This window comes from Dendrobates tinctorius, unplaced genomic scaffold (assembly GCF_039654945.1).
Source record: "Dendrobates tinctorius isolate UK_male_01 unplaced genomic scaffold, ASM3965494v1 ptg000032l, whole genome shotgun sequence".
Lineage (NCBI taxonomy): Eukaryota > Metazoa > Chordata > Amphibia > Anura > Dendrobatidae > Dendrobates > Dendrobates tinctorius.
The window spans coordinates 40,983,139-41,004,476 of NW_027361700.1; the positions used below are offsets into that span (position 1 = coordinate 40,983,139).

The 21,338-nt window shown below is 45.3% G+C and overlaps 1 protein-coding gene across 3 annotated transcripts in view; it reads left to right on the forward strand.

Annotated features, from left to right (window-relative positions):
* The window catches only part of SPOP (speckle type BTB/POZ protein), a 63,965-nt gene that overhangs the window by 7,049 nt on the left and 35,578 nt on the right, over nt 1-21,338 (forward strand). For all 3 annotated transcript variants that reach the window (XM_073572829.1, XM_073572827.1, XM_073572828.1), the window contains exon 7: nt 273-450. In XM_073572829.1, coding sequence (XP_073428930.1) covers nt 273-450 — 178 coding nt within the window. The remainder of the gene's footprint in view (nt 1-272; nt 451-21,338) is intronic.

Consider the following 21,338-nt stretch of genomic DNA (forward strand, 5'->3'; position numbering starts at 1 on the left):
ACATCCCCAATTAGTAATGCATTGGACTAATAGCTAGCCATTTTGGCGGCTATGAGTTCAGTCCGGTGACGATAATCGTAAATGAAGTTGAAGGCTTTGCTGTAATGCTCTGATTATTAGTACAGCTGTAAATGATACTATTCACTGACCGCAAGCAGAGATCTTGAAAATAGCGGCCTATTGGACCACAATGTTCGGAATATTAGACGGTTGCTTGACTTCTTCATTATGGCGTGCTTGAATAATGATGTAACCCGTGTTTCATCCCCTAGGTCAGCGTGGTTCAGGATTCTGTCAACATTTCTGGTCAGAACACAATGAACATGGTGAAAGTACCAGAATGTCGTCTGGCTGATGAGCTGGGAGGGTTATGGGAGAACTCTCGCTTTACAGACTGCTGCCTGTGTGTGGCCGGCCAGGAATTTCAGGCGCACAAAGCCATCCTTGCAGGTCGGTGTATTATATGTGCCGTGGTCCTATGTATAACGTGTGTCTCAGCCGAGTTTAGAATAACATACAGTCTTAAAGGGGAACTCCTTTTAAAATGTTTTCTGATATCACTTACTTGACATAAAGAAACCCTAATTAATTTTCACCTAAAGGTGCACTTGACAGAGTATATACCCCTTTGGCGCTGCGCAGAGATTTCTAGTACAGGGAATCTCACACACTGCCATTGATTTGAATTGATTTTGGATAAGAAGTTTGTCAGATTTCTGGTAACAGAAACCCTTAGGAAGCCACAAAATGGGGTGTACAAGACACCAAAGCCTTTTATTCTGCAATAAATGATGATCGGAGATCTTAGAAGTCACCAGTGTGATATCCTCATATGTAGCTATGCCAGGATAGGTGGATCTGCTGGATTTACCCTCTAAACCGCCATATATAAAACATGATCTAGCAGTAATCTCTGCAGTCAGGTGGAAAGTCAATTGAGAGGTTGCTGTGTGTATCCGTGATTCCCTCCATTCACTTCTATGAGAAATCTCTGTTCATTCTTGACCAGTGGAAGTTGTATCCATCAGCTTAGTCCTGTAGATATATCCATTAATATTTGAGAAATATTTATACACTTTACACCTTCTGTCCAAACGATTAAAGATAAGTTTCACGTGTCTTTAATTCTTGGCATGTCTACGGCCTGATGAATTTGGGTCTGGAGATCCATGGCTGGTCCAGACCTTGCAGTCTGCACATGGATCAAGAATGAAGCCGGCCTCAGATGAATAAATTCCTCCTTTTATTGAGCATATATCATGGTGATAATCTAGAACTGTAGCTGAAGGAGACATCCCTCATCCATGAAGACAGAGGAAATCAATACTCAGCCCAGGCCTTATTCGTTATATTCAGGGACATTTCTTTAATCCGGCATTTGATAATCCAACTTGTCACCAGCACAGTAATACAATGTGTCTAAGGATTGCAGATGATGGATCAGAGAGCAGCTACTAGGAAAGTCCTAAATATAGGAATACACACAGAACCATCCCTTTAATATCATGATCAGTCCATATAACCCAGTGATAAAGTCCTGACTGCAGAGTTTTGCTGGTTTTTTAAGAACGCGTCCACAGTTTTCCCTGGTGTCTGATAGGTTGCCGTCTGATTTCCTTCTAATTAAATCCATGCAGTGATAAATTATTCCATCATTGTTAGAAGTAAGTGCGAGAAGAACTGATAGGAACTGCAGCAGTAAAATATCTAAATGTCGCCCATTGTTGTTTATAGGTAATTCATTATAAGAGTGGAAGGCTTAGAAATTGTCTTTTTCCAAAAGAATTAAAGTGTCAGCCTCTATCAGAGTCAGGACCCAGCTTTCCAAGAAACCTGAAAGGCACATGTGTATCGGTATAGAGATGATTGCTTTTCAGTCTCTGTGACAACTAGTGATGAGCATATGTGCTTGGATAAGGTGTTATCCCAGGATGCTCGGGTGCTAACCGAGTGTCCGGTGTGTTTGAAAAATATGTTTGAGACCTCGCAGCTACATGTCTCGCAGCTGTTCGGCATCCTCAACACATGCAGGGATTGGCTGTTTGTTAGACTTAGTTATCAATATTTTTTGATCAAAACGGTGTAAAAGCCATCCCACTGCGACAAGGTGACCCAATCAGGACGGAGATAATGTAACGAATGACCGCTATCACTTGTACATTTATGGCCAATCTAAGGGTACTGTTACACTACGTGAGCACCAGCGATGCCGACAACGATATGACCTGGTAAGGATCGCTGGTACGTCGCTAAATGGTCGCTAGTAAGCTGTCAAACAGACAGATCTACTCAGCGACGCAGCAACGATCCAGCGATCCGTATTACGATCTCGGCGGTCGTTGGGACCTTGTCACACAGCAGCTATTCTGATGACTCACGCTGCGTCCCTGTGTTCTGCGTCGCCAACGAGGTCGCTCGTTGGCGTCAAACACAAAAATGCATGCTGGCCAGCGGGACACCAGCAATCAAAAAATGGCCCAGGATATTCGAGCATGATCAGCGAGATTTCAGCTGGGGCCTGATCGTTGCTATGTGTCACATGTAGCGAGGTCGCTGTTGCGTCACAAAATCTGTGATGTTTCAGCGATCTCGCTAACGATCTCGCTATGTGAGACGGGGCCTTAACACTGGTGAAGTTTCTCATATGTGGCCCACCTACACTCTCACACAAACAGACTGGGGCCAGCTTAAAGGGACACCGATTGACCTACAAGCAGTTTTTAGTCTGAGGGTGGAAGACTCGGACCCACAGGAAGGAGAAGTATACAAACTTCATGCACATGGTGATAATAGAGAGCAACACAATGGTGACCAAGCCATTATGACAGATGATTGGGATTTAAAGGTAGAAGGCGAAACAATATGTATTCCCCTCCCCCATTCTCTAATTTCCTCGCATGTATTGGTATATCAGCATTATTGGTAGTGTGGACTTTAGTGCTCATACTCACTTGCGAGAGACTCGCACGATTCTCATGCGAGTCTCTCGCATGAAAGCCTGGCATTGCCGCCGGCACTGGGACCCTAGTGTGCCGCTGCATAGAAATGCATGTAGCCGCACGCTCCTGTCTGAGTGCCGGCGGCAGTGCCAGGTTTTCATGCGAAAGGAAAAAAAAAACGAGTTATATTATACTCACCCAGGGGTGGTCCTGGTCCGATGGGTGTCTCTGTCCGGTCCAGCGCCTCCCATCTTCTAGCGATGACGTCCTCTTCTTCGCTTTGTCGCGGCTCCAGCTTAGTCGCACTGCTCTGCCCTGTTGAGGGCAGAGTACTGTAGTGTGCAGGCACCGGACCCCTCTGACCTTTCCTGGCGCCTGCGCACTGCAGCAGTACTCTGCTCTGCGTTCAACAGGGCAGAGCAGTGCGCCTGCGTCTGAGCCACGACGGGAAGCAAAGAAGAGGACATCATCGCTAGAAGATGAGAGGCGCCGGACCCGACCGCGACACCCATCGGACCGGACCACCCCCTGGTGCGTATAATATAACTCGTTTTTCTTATCTTTCAGGTTACATCGGGGGCTTATCTACAGCATTACAGAATGCTGTAGATAAGCCCCTAATGGCGGTGGCCGCATCTTATATACGAAAAAATAGGTGACAGACTCCCTTTAATAAAAGTTCTTGTCTTCTGGTTGGTTAGTTTAGTCTTGTCATTGGCGCACTGAAGGGATTGAACGATCTCTCCGCCATCGATATCAGATCAGTACTTGCATGTCACCGTTTTCTGAAAAGTGAGCGACAACCATGGCAGCTTATGCAGTTGCTGGCACCCAACTTTCCTAGGTGCCATAGTGGCAAGTGATGGACTGCCTTTGTGACTCTCGCTGTTGCCAGTTTGCAGCTTTTGTAATGGGAGAAGGTTTTTTCATTTGAGGAGTGTTTGTGTTCTCAGTGTTTTCTCAGTTTTCCTCTTGGGTTTCAATCCAGGGGGAATAGCGATAATGTACGGAAAGTGTTGGCAAAGTGGTTTTACCAGCTGTGACAAACCTTCTACCGCCTCAGAAAGAGAAAGACATGGGCCCCGATTCATCAGATGGTTTACACCACTTTTCTGGCATAAAACTGCTTGTATTGCTGCAAAATGTTGCGTGTCTTGCACCAGCACACATAAAAAAAAAAAATGCTAGACTTTAAAAATTGAGAGTTGTCTCAAATTTTAATTTTTTTAAAAAAATTTTTTTTTTTCCCCCAAAATAGCGCCATTCCTCTCCACAGGCTGTGTCTGGTATTGCAGCTCACTCCATTCAAGTCAAAGGGATTAAAATAAACCCTATTCCTATCATCAATTGGGTCATGTGGAAGCAACCCCTTGCCTTTTGGTTTCTCTTTGAGACCCCTGGTTGACTCGAGCTGTTTTTCTATATCTGAATAGCTGCCATATAATACTTCATTTGGTTTCTCCTGGCAAAATCAGCTATTTAATCAGAAGCCCCTTAAAGGGAATCTGTCACCCTTTTTTTTTGCCCTATTAGCTGCCGGCATAGACATCGGGGGCTTATCTACAGCATCCTGAAATGCTGTAGATAAGCCCCCGATGTAACCTGAAAGAGAAGAAAAACACGCAAAATTATACTCACAGAGGTGGGCGGTCCAGTCCGATGGGTGTCGCCTTCCGTCCGGTGCCTCCCTTCTTCATGTGATGACGTCCTCTTTTCCCGTCCTGAAATGGCTCCGGCGTAGGCGTATTGCTCTGCCCTGTTGAGGGCAGAGCAGAATTCTGCAGTGTGCAGGTGCCAGACCTCTCCCGACGCCTGCGCACTGCAGGACTCTGCTCTGCCCTCAACAGGGCAGAGCAGTGCTCCTGCACCGGAGCCATTACAGGACGGGAGAAGAGGACGACATCGCATGAAGAAGGGAGGTGTCGGACTGGACCGGACTGCCCACCTCGGTGAGTATAATATAACGTGTTTTTCTTCTCTTTCAGGTTACATCGGGGGCTTATCTACAGCATTACAGAATGTAGATAAGCCCCCGATGTCTATGCCGGCAGCTGAAAGGCCAAAAAAGGTGACACATTCCCATTAAGGGGACTGAGCTGCATTACCAGATGCAACCTGTAGACAAGAGTGGCGCTCTTTCCCTTATGAAGTATTTGAAGATGGTTGCAACTTTCTATAAGGCCTGTTTCACACATCCATTTGTCAGCATCAGTCAAGATCCGCCGATTTGGAAAAAAAAACGGATCCGCCATTTTTCTTGGCGGATCCGTTTTTCCCCCATAGACTTGCATTATCGGCGGATCTTGACGGATGTTCATCCGCTGGATCCGATATTTTGCGGATCCGCCCAAATTTTGGGGTCCGCTGACATCACTGGACGGACAATGCAACGTCGGATCCGCATTTATGCTACTCACCGGTGTGTCTCTCTCTCTCTCCCTCTCCCTCTCTCTCTCCCTCTCCCTCTCCCTCTCTCTTTCCCTCCCTCTCCCTCTCTCTTTCCCTCCCTCTCCCTCTCTCTTTCCCTTCCTCTCCCTCTCTCTTTCCCTCCCTCTCCCTCTCTCTTTCCCTCCCTCTCTCTTTCCCTCCCTCTCTTTCCCTCCCTCTCCCTCCCCCTCTCTCTCCCTCCCCCTCTCTCTCTCTCCCTCCCCCTCTCTCTCTCTCCCTCCCCCTCTCTCTCTCTCCCTCCCCCTCTCTCTCTCTCCCTCCCCCTCTCTCTCTCTCTCTCTCTCTCTCTCTCTCTCTCCCTCCCCCTCTCTCTCTCTCTCTCTCTCCCTCCCTCTCTCTCTCTCTCTCTCTCTCTCTCTCCCTCCCCCTCTCTCTCTCTCTCTCTCTCTCTCCCTCCCCCTCTCTCTCTCTCTCTCTCTCTCTCCCTCTCTCTCTTCCCCCCCTCTCTCTCTCTCTCTCTCTCTCTCTCTCTCTCTCTCTCTCTCTCTCTCTCTCTCTCTCCCCCTCTCTCTCTCCCTCTCCCTTGACACCGCGAATTGCCCGCTCTCGGATCCAGCTACATTGGCAGTATTTTTTCAGCGCGGTTCCTTTAACTGTCCCCGGTCGGCGGATCCTGGCGCACCAACGGTCCGGCGGCTCCCGTTGGTGTTTCCATGGCTACGGATCCGTTCTCCGCCTTTTTGGCGGATGACTACTGACAAGAAAAACGTAAGTGTGAAACATGCCTTAGGCTAGTTTCACATTAGCGTTTACGGCCGCAGCTAAGCACCGCCCCCGCCGGTAGCTCCGCCTACGGACGCATGACGCTGCATGTGTCCTGCGTCCCCTATCTTTAGCACTGGGGACGCAGGCCGTGCGCAGTATGCGTTTGGCGGCGCATGCGTCCTTTTGACACTGCGCCGAGTGCACCAAATTGCAACCTGTTGCGTTTGGCGCTGGTTGGCGCAGCGTCAAAAGGACGCATGCGCCGCCAAATGCATACTGCGCACGGCCTGTGTCCCCAGTGCTAAAGATAGGGGACGCATGCAGCGTCATGCGTCCGTAGGCGGAGCTACCGGCGGAGGCGTGGCAGGGGCGGGGCTTAGCGGCGGCCGTGCGCAGCCCGATGCTGCGGCCGTAAACGCTAATGTGAAACTAGCCTAAGACTGCAATACAAATAAGCAATGACATTTTTTTCCTTACACTTTTTTTGTTTAATCCTAGAAATCCCATTGAATGTTGTTCCCAGAGCTGTATAATGTTGCACCTGTGTATTTGCGCTTTTTGCCATAAAAATATAATTTTCATTGAAATGGGAGCTGTTTGCAGCTGGTGCTTTAGTCATTTTATAGAGAGAATTGACAAGAAATATGGCCGCATGTGGGTTTAGCATATTACTAGGCATATCCTGAGTGCAGGCTGATGAGCAGGGGAGGGGGATTTATCTGCTTATTGTCGTTCTGGTGGGGAGGTAGATGGGGTTTAGCTTCCATATACAAATCTAGAAATTCAAAGAGCAACCAATACCTGGAAGATTCTTTTTAAGGGATAAGCCATAAATATCTTGACAGGTGTGTGTGTAGGGGGCGGAGGGTGTCCTTACTTTGCAACCCCTGATCATTATTGCTGCGTGTTGTTACTTTCTATAACTCCCAAAGGATTGAATGCTGAGCGCTACATTCATAAATGGCCATTTTATTCATAGGGTTGGGGTCTACCTCCTTATGTCTTCTTGGGGTATATAGACTTCATAAAGGGGGCTTCCGTTCTGACAGATTTAACGACCAAGCCATTTTGTAGGTTAACCCCTTCCCGACCAATGACGCCACATAGGCGTCATGAAAACCTGTGCCTATCTGACCAGTGACGCCTATGTGGCTTCATGACTTCAAAGCCCCCCCCCTGCAGGTCGGGTGACTGGGGTCACTAAAAGGTCACCCGACCCGCAGATACAGGGGGCTTTGTTCTTCACCACAGGGGACGTGGCTTCGCCCCCACTTGGCTACGCCGCCGTCATCATCTCCTCCCCTCCCCCTTCCCCCTAAACTCATAGTGATCAAAATAGAATGAAAAGTATATAAATCCCCCCTTTATTACCTCCATAGGCAGGAACAAATAATAAAATAAAGAAATTAATTTTATTTTTATTTTTCCATTAGGGTTAGGGTTGGAATTGGGGTTAGGGTTGGAATTGGGGTTAGGGTTGGAATTGGGGTTGGGGTTGGAATTGGGGTTGGGATTAGGGTTAGGGATGTGTTGGGGTTAGGGGTGTGTTGGGGTTAGGGTTGGAGTTAGAATTGAGGGGTTTCCACTGTTTAGGCACATCACGGGGGTGTTTACACGCAGTGGCAGTTCAAAACCATGACGTGCGCAGTCCGTCCTGGTGCGGTAAGTTACAACCGCCCATGACGGACTGTTCACGTCAGTGGACATTAAGGGGTTAAGCTATTAGTGTTTTGCATAGGCCGCCATCCTACACTTAACCTGCAGTGTAATACACATGTGGTCAAAATTGTTGGTACCCCTTGTGTAATGACAGAAAAACCCACAATAGTGACAGAAATAACTTGAATCTGCCAAAAGTAATACAGTTAGGGCAATATATATTTGGACAGAGACAACATTTTTGTAATTTTGGTTCTAGACATTACCACAATGAATTTTAAACAAAACAATTCAGATGCAGTTGAAGTTCCGACTTTCAGCTTTCATTTGAGGGTATCCACATTAAAATTGGATGAAGGGTTTAGGAGTTTCAGCTCTGTAACATGTGCCACCCTGTTTTTAAAGGGACCACAAGTAATTGGACAGATTAAATAATTGTAAATAAAATGTTCATTTCTAGTACTTGGTTGAAAACCCTTTGTTGGCAATGACTGCCTGAAGTCTTGAACTCATGGACATCACCAGACGCTGTGTTTCCTCCTTTTTGATGCTCTGCCAGGCCTTCACTGCGGTGGTTTTCAGTTGCTGTTTGTTTGTAGACCTTTCTGTCTGAAGTTTAGTCTTTAACATGTGAAACGTATGCTCAATTGGGTTGAGATCAGGTGACTGACTTGGCCATTCAAGAATATTCCACTTCTTTGCTTTAATAAACTCCTGGGTTGCTTTGGCTTTATGTTTTGGGTCATTGTCCATCTGTAGTATGAAACGACGACCAATCAGTTTGGCTGCATTTGGCTGGATCTGAGCGCACAGTATGGCTCTGAATACCTCAGAATTCATTTGGCTGCTTCTGTCCTGTGTCACATCATCAATAAACACTAGTGACCCAGTGCCACTGGCAGCCATGCATGCCCAAGCCATCACACTGCCTCTGCCGTGTTTTACAGATGATGTGGTATGCTTTGGATCATGAGCTGTACCACGCCTTCGCCATACTTTTCTCTTTCCATCATTCTGGTAGAGGTTGATCTTGGTTTCATCTGTCCAAAGAATGTTCTTCCAGAACTGTGCTGGCTTTTTTAGATGCTTTTTAGCAAAGTCCAGTCCAGCCTTTTGATTCTTGATGCTTATGAGTGGCTTGCACCCTGCAGTGAACCCTCTGTATTTACTTTCATGCAGTCTTCTCTTTATGGTAGATTTGGATATTGATACGCCTACCTCCTGGAGAGTGTTGTTTGCTTGGTTGGCTGTTGTGAAGGGGTTTCTCTTCACCATGGAGATTATTCTGCGATCATCCACCACTGTTGTCTTCCGTGGGTGCCCAGGTCTTTTTGCAATGATGAGTTCACCAGTGCTTTCTTTCTTTCTCAGGATGTACCAAACTGTAGATTTTGCCACTCCTAATGTTGTAGCAATTTCTCGGATGGGTTTTTTCTGTTTTTGCAGCTTAAGGATGGCTTGTTTCACCTGCATGGAGAGCTCCTTTGACCGTTTGTTTCCTTCACAGCAAAACCTTCCAAATGCAAGCACCACACCTCAAATCAACTCCAGGCCTTTTATCTGCCTAATTGAGAATGACATAACGAAGGGATTGCCCACACCTGTCCATGGAATAGCCTTGGAGTCAATTGTCCAATAACTTTGGGTCCCTTTATAAACAGGGTGGCACATGTTAAGGAGCTGAAACTCCTAAACCCTTCATTCAATTTTAATGTGGACACTAGGGGTCTCATATGGGGGGGAAAAAATGTCAGAATCTTGTTCGTCTGGACCCCACAAAACGATTCCCCTTTCCAGATATTGAGAGAGCCAAAATTTGAGCTCGATCAAACGACGTTAACCCGTGCCGCTCGTCGCTCAAAATTTAAAAAAATCCAAATTGAGGTATTTTAAGATTTAGGTATTTTGCATAGTCTGTTAGACTATAAAGAATGTGACAACAACATTGCAGAAATAGCCCTGACCAAATTTTCGAACCATTTGTGGTATTTGAATGCAGAGTTGGTGGGATTATCGTTTTTTGATCCCACCATTACAGACAATGAAAAGTTGTTAATGGCTAATAAATTGCTCAGTAGCACAGATGAACCATCAGAGCACGCTAACCGACATGAGTTGATAATTTTACATAGTTATCTAATCTATTCTAGAGCTTTTGTTAAAGTAGTTTTTGAAACGTCAGAATATAATGCTCGGCATTTGCTTACAACTTGCAGGACATATTGCTTTTGTTCTTCATCTTTTGTCAGAAGGTCGTTAAAGTCGGTTACTTCCTACCTCTTTTAATTTTTCTTTCCTAACTTTTGGATTTACAACCCTAGCGTGCTCTGATGGTTCATCTGTGCTACTTAGCAATTTATTAGCCATTAACAACTTTTCATTGTCTGTAATGGTGGGATCAAAAAACGATAATCCCACCAACTCTGCATTCAAATACCACAAATGGTTCGAAAATTTGGTCAGGGCTATTTCTGCAATGTTGTTGTCACATTCTTTATAGTCTAATAGACTATGCAAAATACCTAAATCTTAAAATACCTCAATTTTGGATTTTTTTCAAACTTTGAGCGACGAGCGGCACGGGTTAACGTCGTTTGATCGAGCTCAAATTTTGGCTATCTCAATATCTGGAAAGGGGAATCGTTTTGTGGGGTCCAGACGGACAAAATTCCGACATCGATTTTTTGCGGTCACCCTAGTGGACACCCTCAAATGAAAGCTGAAAGTCTGAACTTCAACTGCATCTGAATTGTTTTGTTTAAAATTCATTGTGGTAATGTCTAGAACCAAAATTAGAAAAATGTCTCTCTCCGAATATATATGGACCTAACTGTAATAAATGAAAAATCTATAAAATTAACAAATGAAAGTCAGACATTGCTTTTCAACCATGCTTCCATAGAATAAAAAAACTAAATAAAACTCATGAAATAGGCCAGGACAGAAATGATGGTACCCTTAGCTATTTTGCTGCACAACCTTTTGAGACAATCACTGCAATCAAACGATTTCTGTAACTGTCAATGAGACTTCTGCCCCTCTCAACAGGTATTTTGTCCCACTCCTCAAGAGCAAACTGCTCCAGTTGTCTCGTGTTTGAAGGCTGCCTTTTCCAGACGGCATGTTTCAGCTCTTTCCAAAGATACTCAATAGGATTTAGGTCAGGGCTCATAGAAGGCCACTTCAAAATAGTCCAATGGTTTCCTCTTAGCCATTTTTGGGTGTTTTTAGCTTTGTGTTTTGGATCATTATCCTGTTGCAAGACCCATGAACTCTGACTGAGACTAAGCTTTCTGACACTGGGCAGCACATTTCTCTCTAGAATCCCTTGATAGTCTTGAGATTTCATTGTACCCTGCACAGATTCTAGACACCCTGTCCAGATACAGCAAAGCAGCCCCAGAACATAGCAGAGCCTCCTCCATGTTTAACAGTTGGGACAGTCTTCTTTTCTTGATATGCTTCATTTTTCCGCCTGTGAACATAGCGCTGATGTGCCTTGCCAAAAAGTTCCATTTTTTTTTCTCCTCTGTCCATAGGACATTCTCCCAGAAGCTTTGTGGCTTGTCACCATGTAGTTTGGCAAATTCCAGTCTGGCTTTTTTATGATTTTTTTTTTTTTTTTTTTCCCCAACAATGGTGTCCTCCTTGGTCGTCTCCCATGAAGTCCACTTTGGCTCATACAACGACGGATGGTGCGACCTGACACTGATGTTCCTTGAGCTTGAAGTTCACCTTTAATCTGTTTATAGGTTTTTCTGGGCTCTTTCGTTTCCATTCGTATTATCCGTCTTTGATTTGTCATCAATTTTCCCCCTGCAGCCACGTCCAGGGAGGTTGGCTACAGTCCCATGGAGCTTAAACTTCTGAATAATATGTGCAACTGTAGTCACAGGAACATCAAGCTGCTTGGAGAAGGTCTTATAACTTTTACCTTTAATATGTTTGCCTATAATTTTCTTTCTAATCTCCTGAGACAACTCTTTCCATCGCTTCCTCTGGTCCATGTTGAGTGTGATACACACCATGTCACCAAACAGCACAGCGAGTATCTGTAGCCCTCTATACAGGCCCACTCACTGATTCCAAGATTGTAGACACCTATGATGCTAATTAGTGGACACACCGCGATTTAACATGTCCTTTTTGTCACATCATTCTCCTTACTGGTACTGCTCAGGGTTCCAAGGAGAAGGGCAACCGGGACCCCAATTCATAGAAAGTATAAATCTGAGGGAAGGTCCAATCAGAGACATATTGGAAAAACGCCAATCTTTCCACCCCCCCACCTCTTGAGTTCATCAATGTGTTTTCATGATGCCCACTGATAAGTGATCTGGGCAGACAATGTAAGCTGGCCATACACACGAGATGACTGTCAACCAACATATCGCTGTCTCTCCTGATTCCCCCCATACGCACAAGCACTCGGACAAGCGTTCATGTGTTTTCAATGGAGAAAAAGTAGAAAGCTGCTGCTGGCAGAGGGTCATCTTCCCTAAAGGGTCCGACTTTGGAATTCCAACTTCCTAATCCTTGTCTCCCCATCATCTGTTGGGGAAGAGTCAGGAAGTCCCCATACACATCAGATGATTTCCCCCCCCCCCTTCCTAGTCTGACTTTCACCTAATGTGAAGCTCAGGCTGTTCTCTCTAATAGATATGCTATACTAGTGATGGTATCCTTTAGGGAATTGTTATCTAAGCACTTTTCTGTTGCAATCCTCCATACTGGAAGTGTATAATAAAGTCTTTGTGTGCATGTTCCTTTAAGATAGCTAGCAAGCAGCAGCTCTGCATTTGCTTTGCGTCTTCCTGACAAGTCATCTGGTTACTTCTGCTCTAAGGAAATTCCCGACTTGTTTTTGTAATCCCGCTCGGTGGTTTCACAAAGTTTGCAAATGAGTCATCATGGCGGCCATCAGTGAGTTATTTCTCTGTTGTAAGCACTGCCTGGGACTGTGATCATTGCAGGTGACCCTGAAGCGCGTTAACAGTACGACATTACGAGCGCTCTTGTCATATTGATCTGTGCAGAGTTCAGTGTCACCGTGAACGTGGGCCTTTAATGCAACGGATAATTTCAGCCTTGCCTCTATATTCTGTGACAGATGCAAGTAATGAAGTAATGCGCTCGTTGTGGAGGTTGGAACGGCTGCCTGTCCCTGCAAAGTGCTATGATTCACAGGGAGAAAGCTTCACCCTGTGAACTACCTACAGCCGCCGTACTGTACCCCACATCCACATACAGCCAATTATGATTGTCACCAAGCTTTTCCTGGTTCCTTAATAGTAGAACTTTATCCTCCAGCTCCCACATCCCTGCAGAACTAGACACTTTTGTCATCCTAGAGTTTAGCAGTAGTAAACATGGTGTAACTGGATTTAAAGGGATTTTCTGGGATAATTTTCTGGGATAAATCTGATTAGTGGAGGTGTGACACCTCGGAGGGGCCCAGCAATCCTATATCTGGATTCTGAAACCCCAAGAACAGGGCTCTGCTGCACCCTCCCAATTGGAGTGGAGATGCTTTTGTTCAGCCGCCGCTCAATTCATTGTCTATGGGACTGCCGGTAATAATAATCTTAATATAATCTTTATTTTTATATAGCACTAACATATTCCGCAGCGCTTTACAGTTTTGCACAAATTAATAGCTGAGTTCTGTACTTGGCAGTCTCATAGAGCGAGCATGCGCATGTCTGCACCATTGAGGTCGAGATGGCAGAGCCCCAAATCAGAAGGTAAAGGATAACTTTATTTTTAGGAATAACCGTTTAGCCTAACGGCTCGCTCACTGCTGCACATTTTGCATTTTAATGCCAAGTGCACAGTCACACCAGGATGCTCGTACAGCACAATGTGGTGGTTAATTCGATTAATGCTACATCTATATGATGTGTTTAACTCAAAAGTAAATCACCCTCTATACATGCCCTAACACCACATAGGGGTTCCCTAGGTCTCACTTCTCTGCATGGCAGAATAAAGATCATCTCTGATGAGCCTCGGTGGCCATATATTACTTGCCAAGCCCACTGCTTGGGAAATGTACCGTATATACTCGAGTATAAGCCGAGGCACCAAATTTTGCCACAGAAAACTAGGTAAGCTTACTGACTCGAGAATAAGCCAGGTATGCATCGTCCCCTCATCCCTCTCCTGGTATGTGTGGCTCCCCCATCCTCCCCCTGCTGTATGCATGGCTCCTCCATCCCCTCCCCGTTGTATGTATGGCTTCTCTGTCCCCCCCCCCCAATTGCATGCACAACTCCCCCTGTCATACCCCCTCCTGATGCGGTCTCTGCACTTCCATGTTTCTCCGATGGTCTACGGCGCCGACACCTTTTTCCTGTGTTCAGCGGTCATGTGGTACCGCTCATTAACCCCTTCCTTACCGACGACGGAATAGTATGTCATCGGTAAGGTCTCCTCCTTTGAGGTGGGCTCCGGCGGGGAGCCCACCTCAAAGCCGCAACATGTCAGCTGTTATGAACAGCTGACATGTGCCCGCAATAGGCGCGAGCGCAATCGCCGTCCACCCACTCCTATTAACTAGTTAAATCCCGCTGTCAAAGCTGACAGTGGACATTTACATAGCATTTCCGGCCGCCGGCTTCGCACCCAAAAAATAAGCCCTTACCCGACCCCAGATCACGAAAAATGGAGACACTACAGGTCTCAGAAAATTGCGCAATTTTTTTTATTTTTTTTTTTAAGCAAACTTTAGAATTTTTTTTCACCACTTAGATAAAAGAGAGCATAGACATGTTTAGTGTCTATGAACTTGTAATGACCTGGAGAATCATAATCGCAGGTTAGATTTAGCAACTAGTGAACCTAGCAGAAAAGCCAAACAAAAAAACAAGTGTGGGATTGTTTTTTTTGCAATTTCACCGCACTTGGAATTTTTTTCCCGTTTTCGAGTACACTACATGGTAAAACCAATGGTGTTGTTTAAAAGTACAACTCGTCCCACAAAAAATAAGCCGTCACATGGCCATATTGACAGAAAAATAAAAAAGTTATGGCTCTGGAAGGAAGGGGAGTGAAAAACGAAAAATCGAAAAAAGCTCTTGGAGTGAAGGGGTTAAAGTAATGCATATTCGCTCCACGCCTATGGGAGTGGAGTCCCGTACATATTCATTACATTAATGAGTGGTACCACGTTACCGCTGAACACAGGAAGAAGCTACTGGTGCCGTAGACCATCGGAGAAGCAGAGAAGTGCAGAGACCGCACCAGGAGGGGTGAGTATGATGTGACAGCCGCTGACCCCCGGGACAACGACGGTAGTATAAGCCGAGAGGGGCACTTTCAGCCTAAAAAAATGTGCTGAAAATCTCAGCTTATACTCGAATATATACAGTATGTCTATTGCCTAGAGCCCCCTACACTGTAGTGAAAATAGGCCAATCGTGCCAACTACAGTTAGGTCCATATATATTTGGACAGAGACAACATTTTTCTAATTTTGGTTCTAGACATTACCACAGTGAATTTTAAACAAAACAATTCAGATGCAGTTGAAGTTCAGACTTTCAGCTTTCATTTGAGGGTATCCACATTAAAATTGGATGAAGGGTTTAGGAGTTTCAGCTCCTTAGCATGTGCCACCCTGTTTTTAAAGGGACCAAAAGTAATTGGACAATTGACTCCAAGGCTATTTCGTGGGAAATCCCTTCGTTATGTCACTCTCAGTTAACCAGATAAAAGGCCTGGAGTTGATTTGAGGTGTGGTGCTTGCATTTGGAAGGTTTTGCTGTGAAGGAAACAAGCGGTCAAAGGAGCTCTCCATGCAGGTGAAACAAGCCATCCTTAAGCTGCAAAAACAGAAAAAACCCATCCAAGAAATTGCTACAACATTAGGAGTGGCAAAATCTACAGTTTGGTACATCCTGAGAAAGGAAGAAAGCACTGGTGAACTCATCATTGCAAAAAGACCTGGGCGCCCACGGAAGACAACAGTGGTGGATGATCGCAGAATAATCTCCATGGTGAAGAGAAACCCCTTCACAACAGCAAACCAAGTGAACAACACTCTCCAGGAGGTAGGCGTATCAATATCCAAATCTACCATAAAGAGAAGACTGCATGAAAGTAAATACAGAGGGTTCACTGCACGGTGCAAGCCACTCATAAGCATCAAGAATCAAAAGGCTAGACTGGACTTTGCTAAAAAACATCTAAAAAAGCCAGCACAGTTCTGGAAGAACATTCTTTGGACAGATGAAACCAAGATCAACCTCTACCAGAATGATGGAAAGAGAAAAGTATGGCGAAGGCGTGATACAGCTCATGATCCAAAGCAAACCACATTATCTGTATAACACGGGCAGTTTGATGGCTTGGGCATGCATGGCTGCCAGTGGCACTGGGTCACTAGTGTTTATTGATGATGTGACACAGGACAGAAGCAGCCAAATGAATTCTGAGATATTCAAAGCCATACTGTGTGCTCAGATCCAGCCAAATGCAGCCAAACTGATTGGTCGTCGTTTCATACTACAGATAGACAATGACCCAAAACATAAAGCCAAAGCAACCCAGGAGTTTATTAAAGCAAAGAAGTGGAATATTCTTGAATGGCCAAGTCAGTCACCTGATCTCAACCCAATTGAGCATGCGTTTCACTTGTTAAAGACTAAACTTCAGACAGAAAGGCCCACAAACAAACAGCAACTGAAAACCACCGCAGTGAAGGCCTGGCAGAGCATCAAAAAGGAGGAAACACAGCGTCTGGTGATGTCCATGAGTTCAAGACTTCAGGCAGTCATTGCCAACAAAGGGTTTTCAACCAAGTACTAGAAATGAACGTTTTATTTACAATTATTTAATCTGTCCAATTACTTTTGGTCCCTTTAAAAACAGGGTGGCACATGTTACAGAGCTGAAACTCCTAAACCCTTCATCCAATTTTAATATGGATACCCTCAAATGAAAGCTGAACGTCTGAACTTCAACTGCTTCTGAATTGTTTTGTTTAAAATTCATTGTGGTAATGTCTAGAACCAAAATTAGAAAAATGTTGTCTCTGTCCAAATATATATGGACCTAACTGTATATGATATATTTGGGATCCGAATCACTCTTCCCTGTCAGATGATGTTGAGGAAAGAAAGGATTGAGATTAAGTTGGAATTTCAGGGTCCAGTCCCTCTTTCAGGGGAGAGGAGAGAATCTGCGGCCACAGGTGTCAGACACGGCTTTCTCTTCGCCAATGAAAATGTGCGCTCTTGTTTTAAAGGCGGACATACATATTGAATGACTGTCGGCCAGTCGTTTAGCCAGCTGCCAAGTCTGCCACATTTTTTGCAAATGGTTAATTTTGGGAAACAACGTGATTGGCAGTGCAAAATCGGACATATTCATTTTGACATTTTCTCCGGAGATCACTTGGCCAGTACCGCCATACACACTAGACTGTTGGCAGAACCACTTTTTGGAAGTGCATTGAGCAGCAGGGTGGTGTGCTGGTAAAAGGGAAAAAAAAAATCATTTAAATCTTCTGCCTGAGCGAGTGTGAACGAGCTGAGTGTGACCTGAGCGAAAGTGCGAACTGTGGTAAGTGTGTGACTTGTGATTCAGTGAAGAGGTATTTGGAAAACCTGTAACAAATACCTGTGTGAGTTGCTGAATTGTAGGTTGCTGAGTGCTTTCTACCTGTTCAATTTTTGGGGGGCTTGTTTAACCTATTTTTTCTTTCTACAGGGTTAATCTCTTATTTTACTATCTGTGTTTTTAAGGGTTAACTATATTGCATTTAAATCTTGAGGTGTAACTATATTCACAAGGGGTTAATTAAGGGTGGGAGTTCATAAAGTAATTAAGGGTTTATAAGGGGCAGCTGGTTGGGGCTCAACTCCTTTTTGAAGTGCATTGAGCAGCAGGGTGGTGGTGCTGGTAAAAGGGGGGGAAAAAAAAAATTCTTTTAAATCTTCTGCCTGAGCGAGTGTGAACGAGCTGAGTGTGACCTGAGCGTAAGTGCGAACTGTGGTAAGTGTGTGACTTGTGATTCAGTGACTTTGGATTCAGGAAGTTTCCAAGGGAGGTATTACTGAATTGCTGTTATATTTTATTAATACTTTTTATTTATTTTTGCTTATCTTTTTGTCTGGTGCAATCCCCATTAGGATGTGCTCCACTATTGCCAATGCCATCCAGTGCACGTCTTGCCGCATGTATGCAATCCTTGAACAGCCGGTCAAGGGTGCATACTGCTGTGCGAGATGTAAGCACGTTGTGCATTTGGAAGCCCAGATACTGGATCTGAATGTGCAGCTGGCAACACTGACATCCATAGACAATATGTAAAGGAATCTTCTGCTCACTGAGCAGACGCTCAATGGGATAGATGAGTGGGGGGATGCTAGGTTGGAGCTGCAGGACAATGAAGCAGCTAGCTGGGTGACAGTTAGAAGGCGGGGTAGAGGGAAGAGCACCAGGGAGGCTAGTCCTGATCTGGTACACCCCAATAAGTTTGCTAAGTTGGCAGATGAGGGGAGTGTTAGTGCAGGAGTAGCACTGCTGCAGCAAGACATGTCCTCTGAAAGCCGGAGGAGTGTCTGCTCCAGTAAGGGGGGAAATAGGAGAGCAGGGCAGGCCAGACAGGTTCTGGTAGTGGGAGACTCAATTATTAGGGGAACAGGGCAATCTGTCACAAAGACAGGGATCGTCGAACGGTGTGCTGCCTACCTGGCGCTCGAGTCCGACACACCGCTGATCGGGTTGACAGATTACTGGGAGGGGCTGGTGAGGATCCAGCGGTCATGGTGCACATTGGCACAAATGACAAAGTTAGAGGTAGGTGGAAAGTCCTTAAAGATGATTTCAGGGAATTAGGCTGTAAGCTTAAAGCAAGGACCTCCAAGGTGGTATTTTCGGAAATGCTTCCTGTACCACGTGCCATGCCAGAGAGGCAACGGGAGATTAGGGAGGTTAATAAGTGGCTCAGGAATTGGTGTAGGAAGGAGGGGTTTGGGTTCCTGCAGAACTGGGCCGACTTCTCAGTTGGCGTCAGGTTCTACGCTAGGGACGGACTGCTCCTCAATGGGGAGGGTGCAGCTGTGCTGGGGGAGAAAATGGCTAGAAGGTTGGAGGAGTGTTTAAACTAGGGACGGGGGGGAGGGTATTCCTTTTATGGGAGGGGAAGACAGTGCAGCTAGAGACCTGGGCACAAATAATGACATTGGGGGTGGGGGTGGCATGGGGGGTGGGGTTAGAACAGTTAATAATTTAAGAAAGAATAGAGGTACAGAGAGATACATAAAGTGCATGTATACTAATGCCAGAAGCCTCGCCAACAAGATGGAGGAATTGGAGTTAATGTTGTTGGAACATAATTATGACATGGTGGGGATATCTGAGACATGGCTGGACGAGAGCCACGACTGGGCGGTTAATTTACAGGGCTATAGTCTGTTCAGAAATGACCGTACAAATAAACGAGGGGGAGGCGTGTGTTTATATGTAAAATCATCCTTAAAACCCATCCTTGGTGATAATATATATGAATCTAATGAAAATGTAGAGTCCCTGTGGGTAGAGATAAGGGGAGGGGGGAAAAATAATAAATTACTGATAGGAGTTTGTTATAAATCTCCAAAAATAATGGAAGCAACAGAGAATATCCTCATAAAGCAAATAGATGAAGCAGCGACTCCAGGAGAAGTCATTATTATGGGGGACTTCAACTACCCTGAAATACATTGGGGAACCGAAACCTGCAGTTCCAGCAAAGGTAATAGGTTTTTGACAACTATGAGAGACAATTGCCTTTCACAACTGGTTCAGGACCCAACAAGAGGGGGGCACTGCTAGACCTAATATTATCCAACAGGCCAGACCGCATATCAAATGTAAGGGTTGGGGGTCACTTGGGTAATAGTGATCACAAATTAATAAGTTTTCATGTATCCTTTAATAAGTTGTGTAGTAGAGGGGTTACAAGGACACTAAACTTCAGGAAAGCATATTTCCAACGGATGAGAAATGATCTTGGTGGAATTAACTGGGACGATATCCTGAGACATAAAAATACACAAAGAAAATGGGAGACGTTTATTAGCATCCTGAATAGGACCTGTACACAATATATACCGTATGGGAATAAACATGCGAGAAATAGGAAGAAACCGCTATGGCTAAATAGAGCTGTAAGGGGCACAATAAAGGACAAAAAAGAAAGCATTTAGAGAATTATTTAAACAAGTAGGTAGTGATGAGGCATTAAATAAATACAGAAAATTAAATAAATTCTGTAAAAAGCAAATCAAGACAGCAAAGATTGAGACAGAGAGACTCATTGCCAGAGAAATCAAAAATAATCCCTAAATATTCTTTAACTACATAAATAGTAAGAAGCTAAAAAATGTTAGTGTTGGTACCCTTAAAAATAGTCTGGGTGAAATGGAGGATGAGGAAAAAGCCAATATGCTAAATGACTTTTTTTCAACAGTACCGCATTTTTCGCTTTATAAGACGCACCCCAAATTTTGAGGAGAAAAATAGGAAAAAAACTTTTTTTTTTTTAATAAAATGGTGGTGCATCTTATAATCCATGCGTCTTATTGCTTACCGGGGGTGGTGATGGAGGAGGCCGGAGTGGAACATTGCTGCTGGGATGAGGGGGTGTTTTGATGTGCAGCGTGCCGCTGCCGGTGTCTGATACTGCCGCTGCCCTCTGTCCCCTGATGCTGCCCTGGTGCTGTTCCTCGGTGCTTGCCACCACCGCCGCGCTCTGTCCCATGGTGCCTGCCACCACCGCCGTGCTCTGTCCCCCAGTGCTTGCCGCCGCGGTGCTCTATCCCTGGTGTTTGCCACCACTGCCGCGCTCTGTCCCCGGTTCTTACCGCCACTGCCGCGCTCTGTCCCCCGGTTCCTACCACCACCGCCGCGCTCTGTCCCCCGGTGGTTACCGCCACGCTCTGTCCCGTTCAGCGTGGGGGGGTCTCTGCCGCTCCATGCCAGGCTTTCCTGTGGATTTCTTCCTGGAAAATGGGCGCTGTGCATGCGCAGATGGAGATCTCGGCACGGAAATCTCGGGAGATGAGGGGGGGACAGCGCGGCGGCAAGTACTGGACACTCTTAGCGGCAGCATAGAAAAGGTATATCCTCTTTGTAAGACGCCCCCCCATTTTCCCCTCAAATTTTGGGGGAAAAAAAGTGCGTCTTACAAAGCGGAAAATACGGTATTTACACAAGAAAATCCCATGACGGATAACCTGATCAGGGATAAAAATTCTCCATTAAATGTCACCTGCTTAACCCAGCAGGAAGTATGGCGGCGTCTAAAAATCACTAAAATTGACAAATCCCCGGGCCCGGATGGGATACACCCCCGAGTACTGCAGGAATTAAGCACAGTCATAGATCATTATTTTTTATCTTTAAAGATTCCATAATAACAGGGTCTGTACCACAGGACTGGCGTATAGCAAATGTGGTGCCAATATTCAAAAAGGGGACAAAAACTGAACTTGGAAATTATATGCCAGTAAGTTTAACCTCAACTGTTGGTAAAATCCTGGAGGGTTTTCTAAGAGATACTATACTGGAGTATCTGAAGAAGAATAACCTCCTGACCCA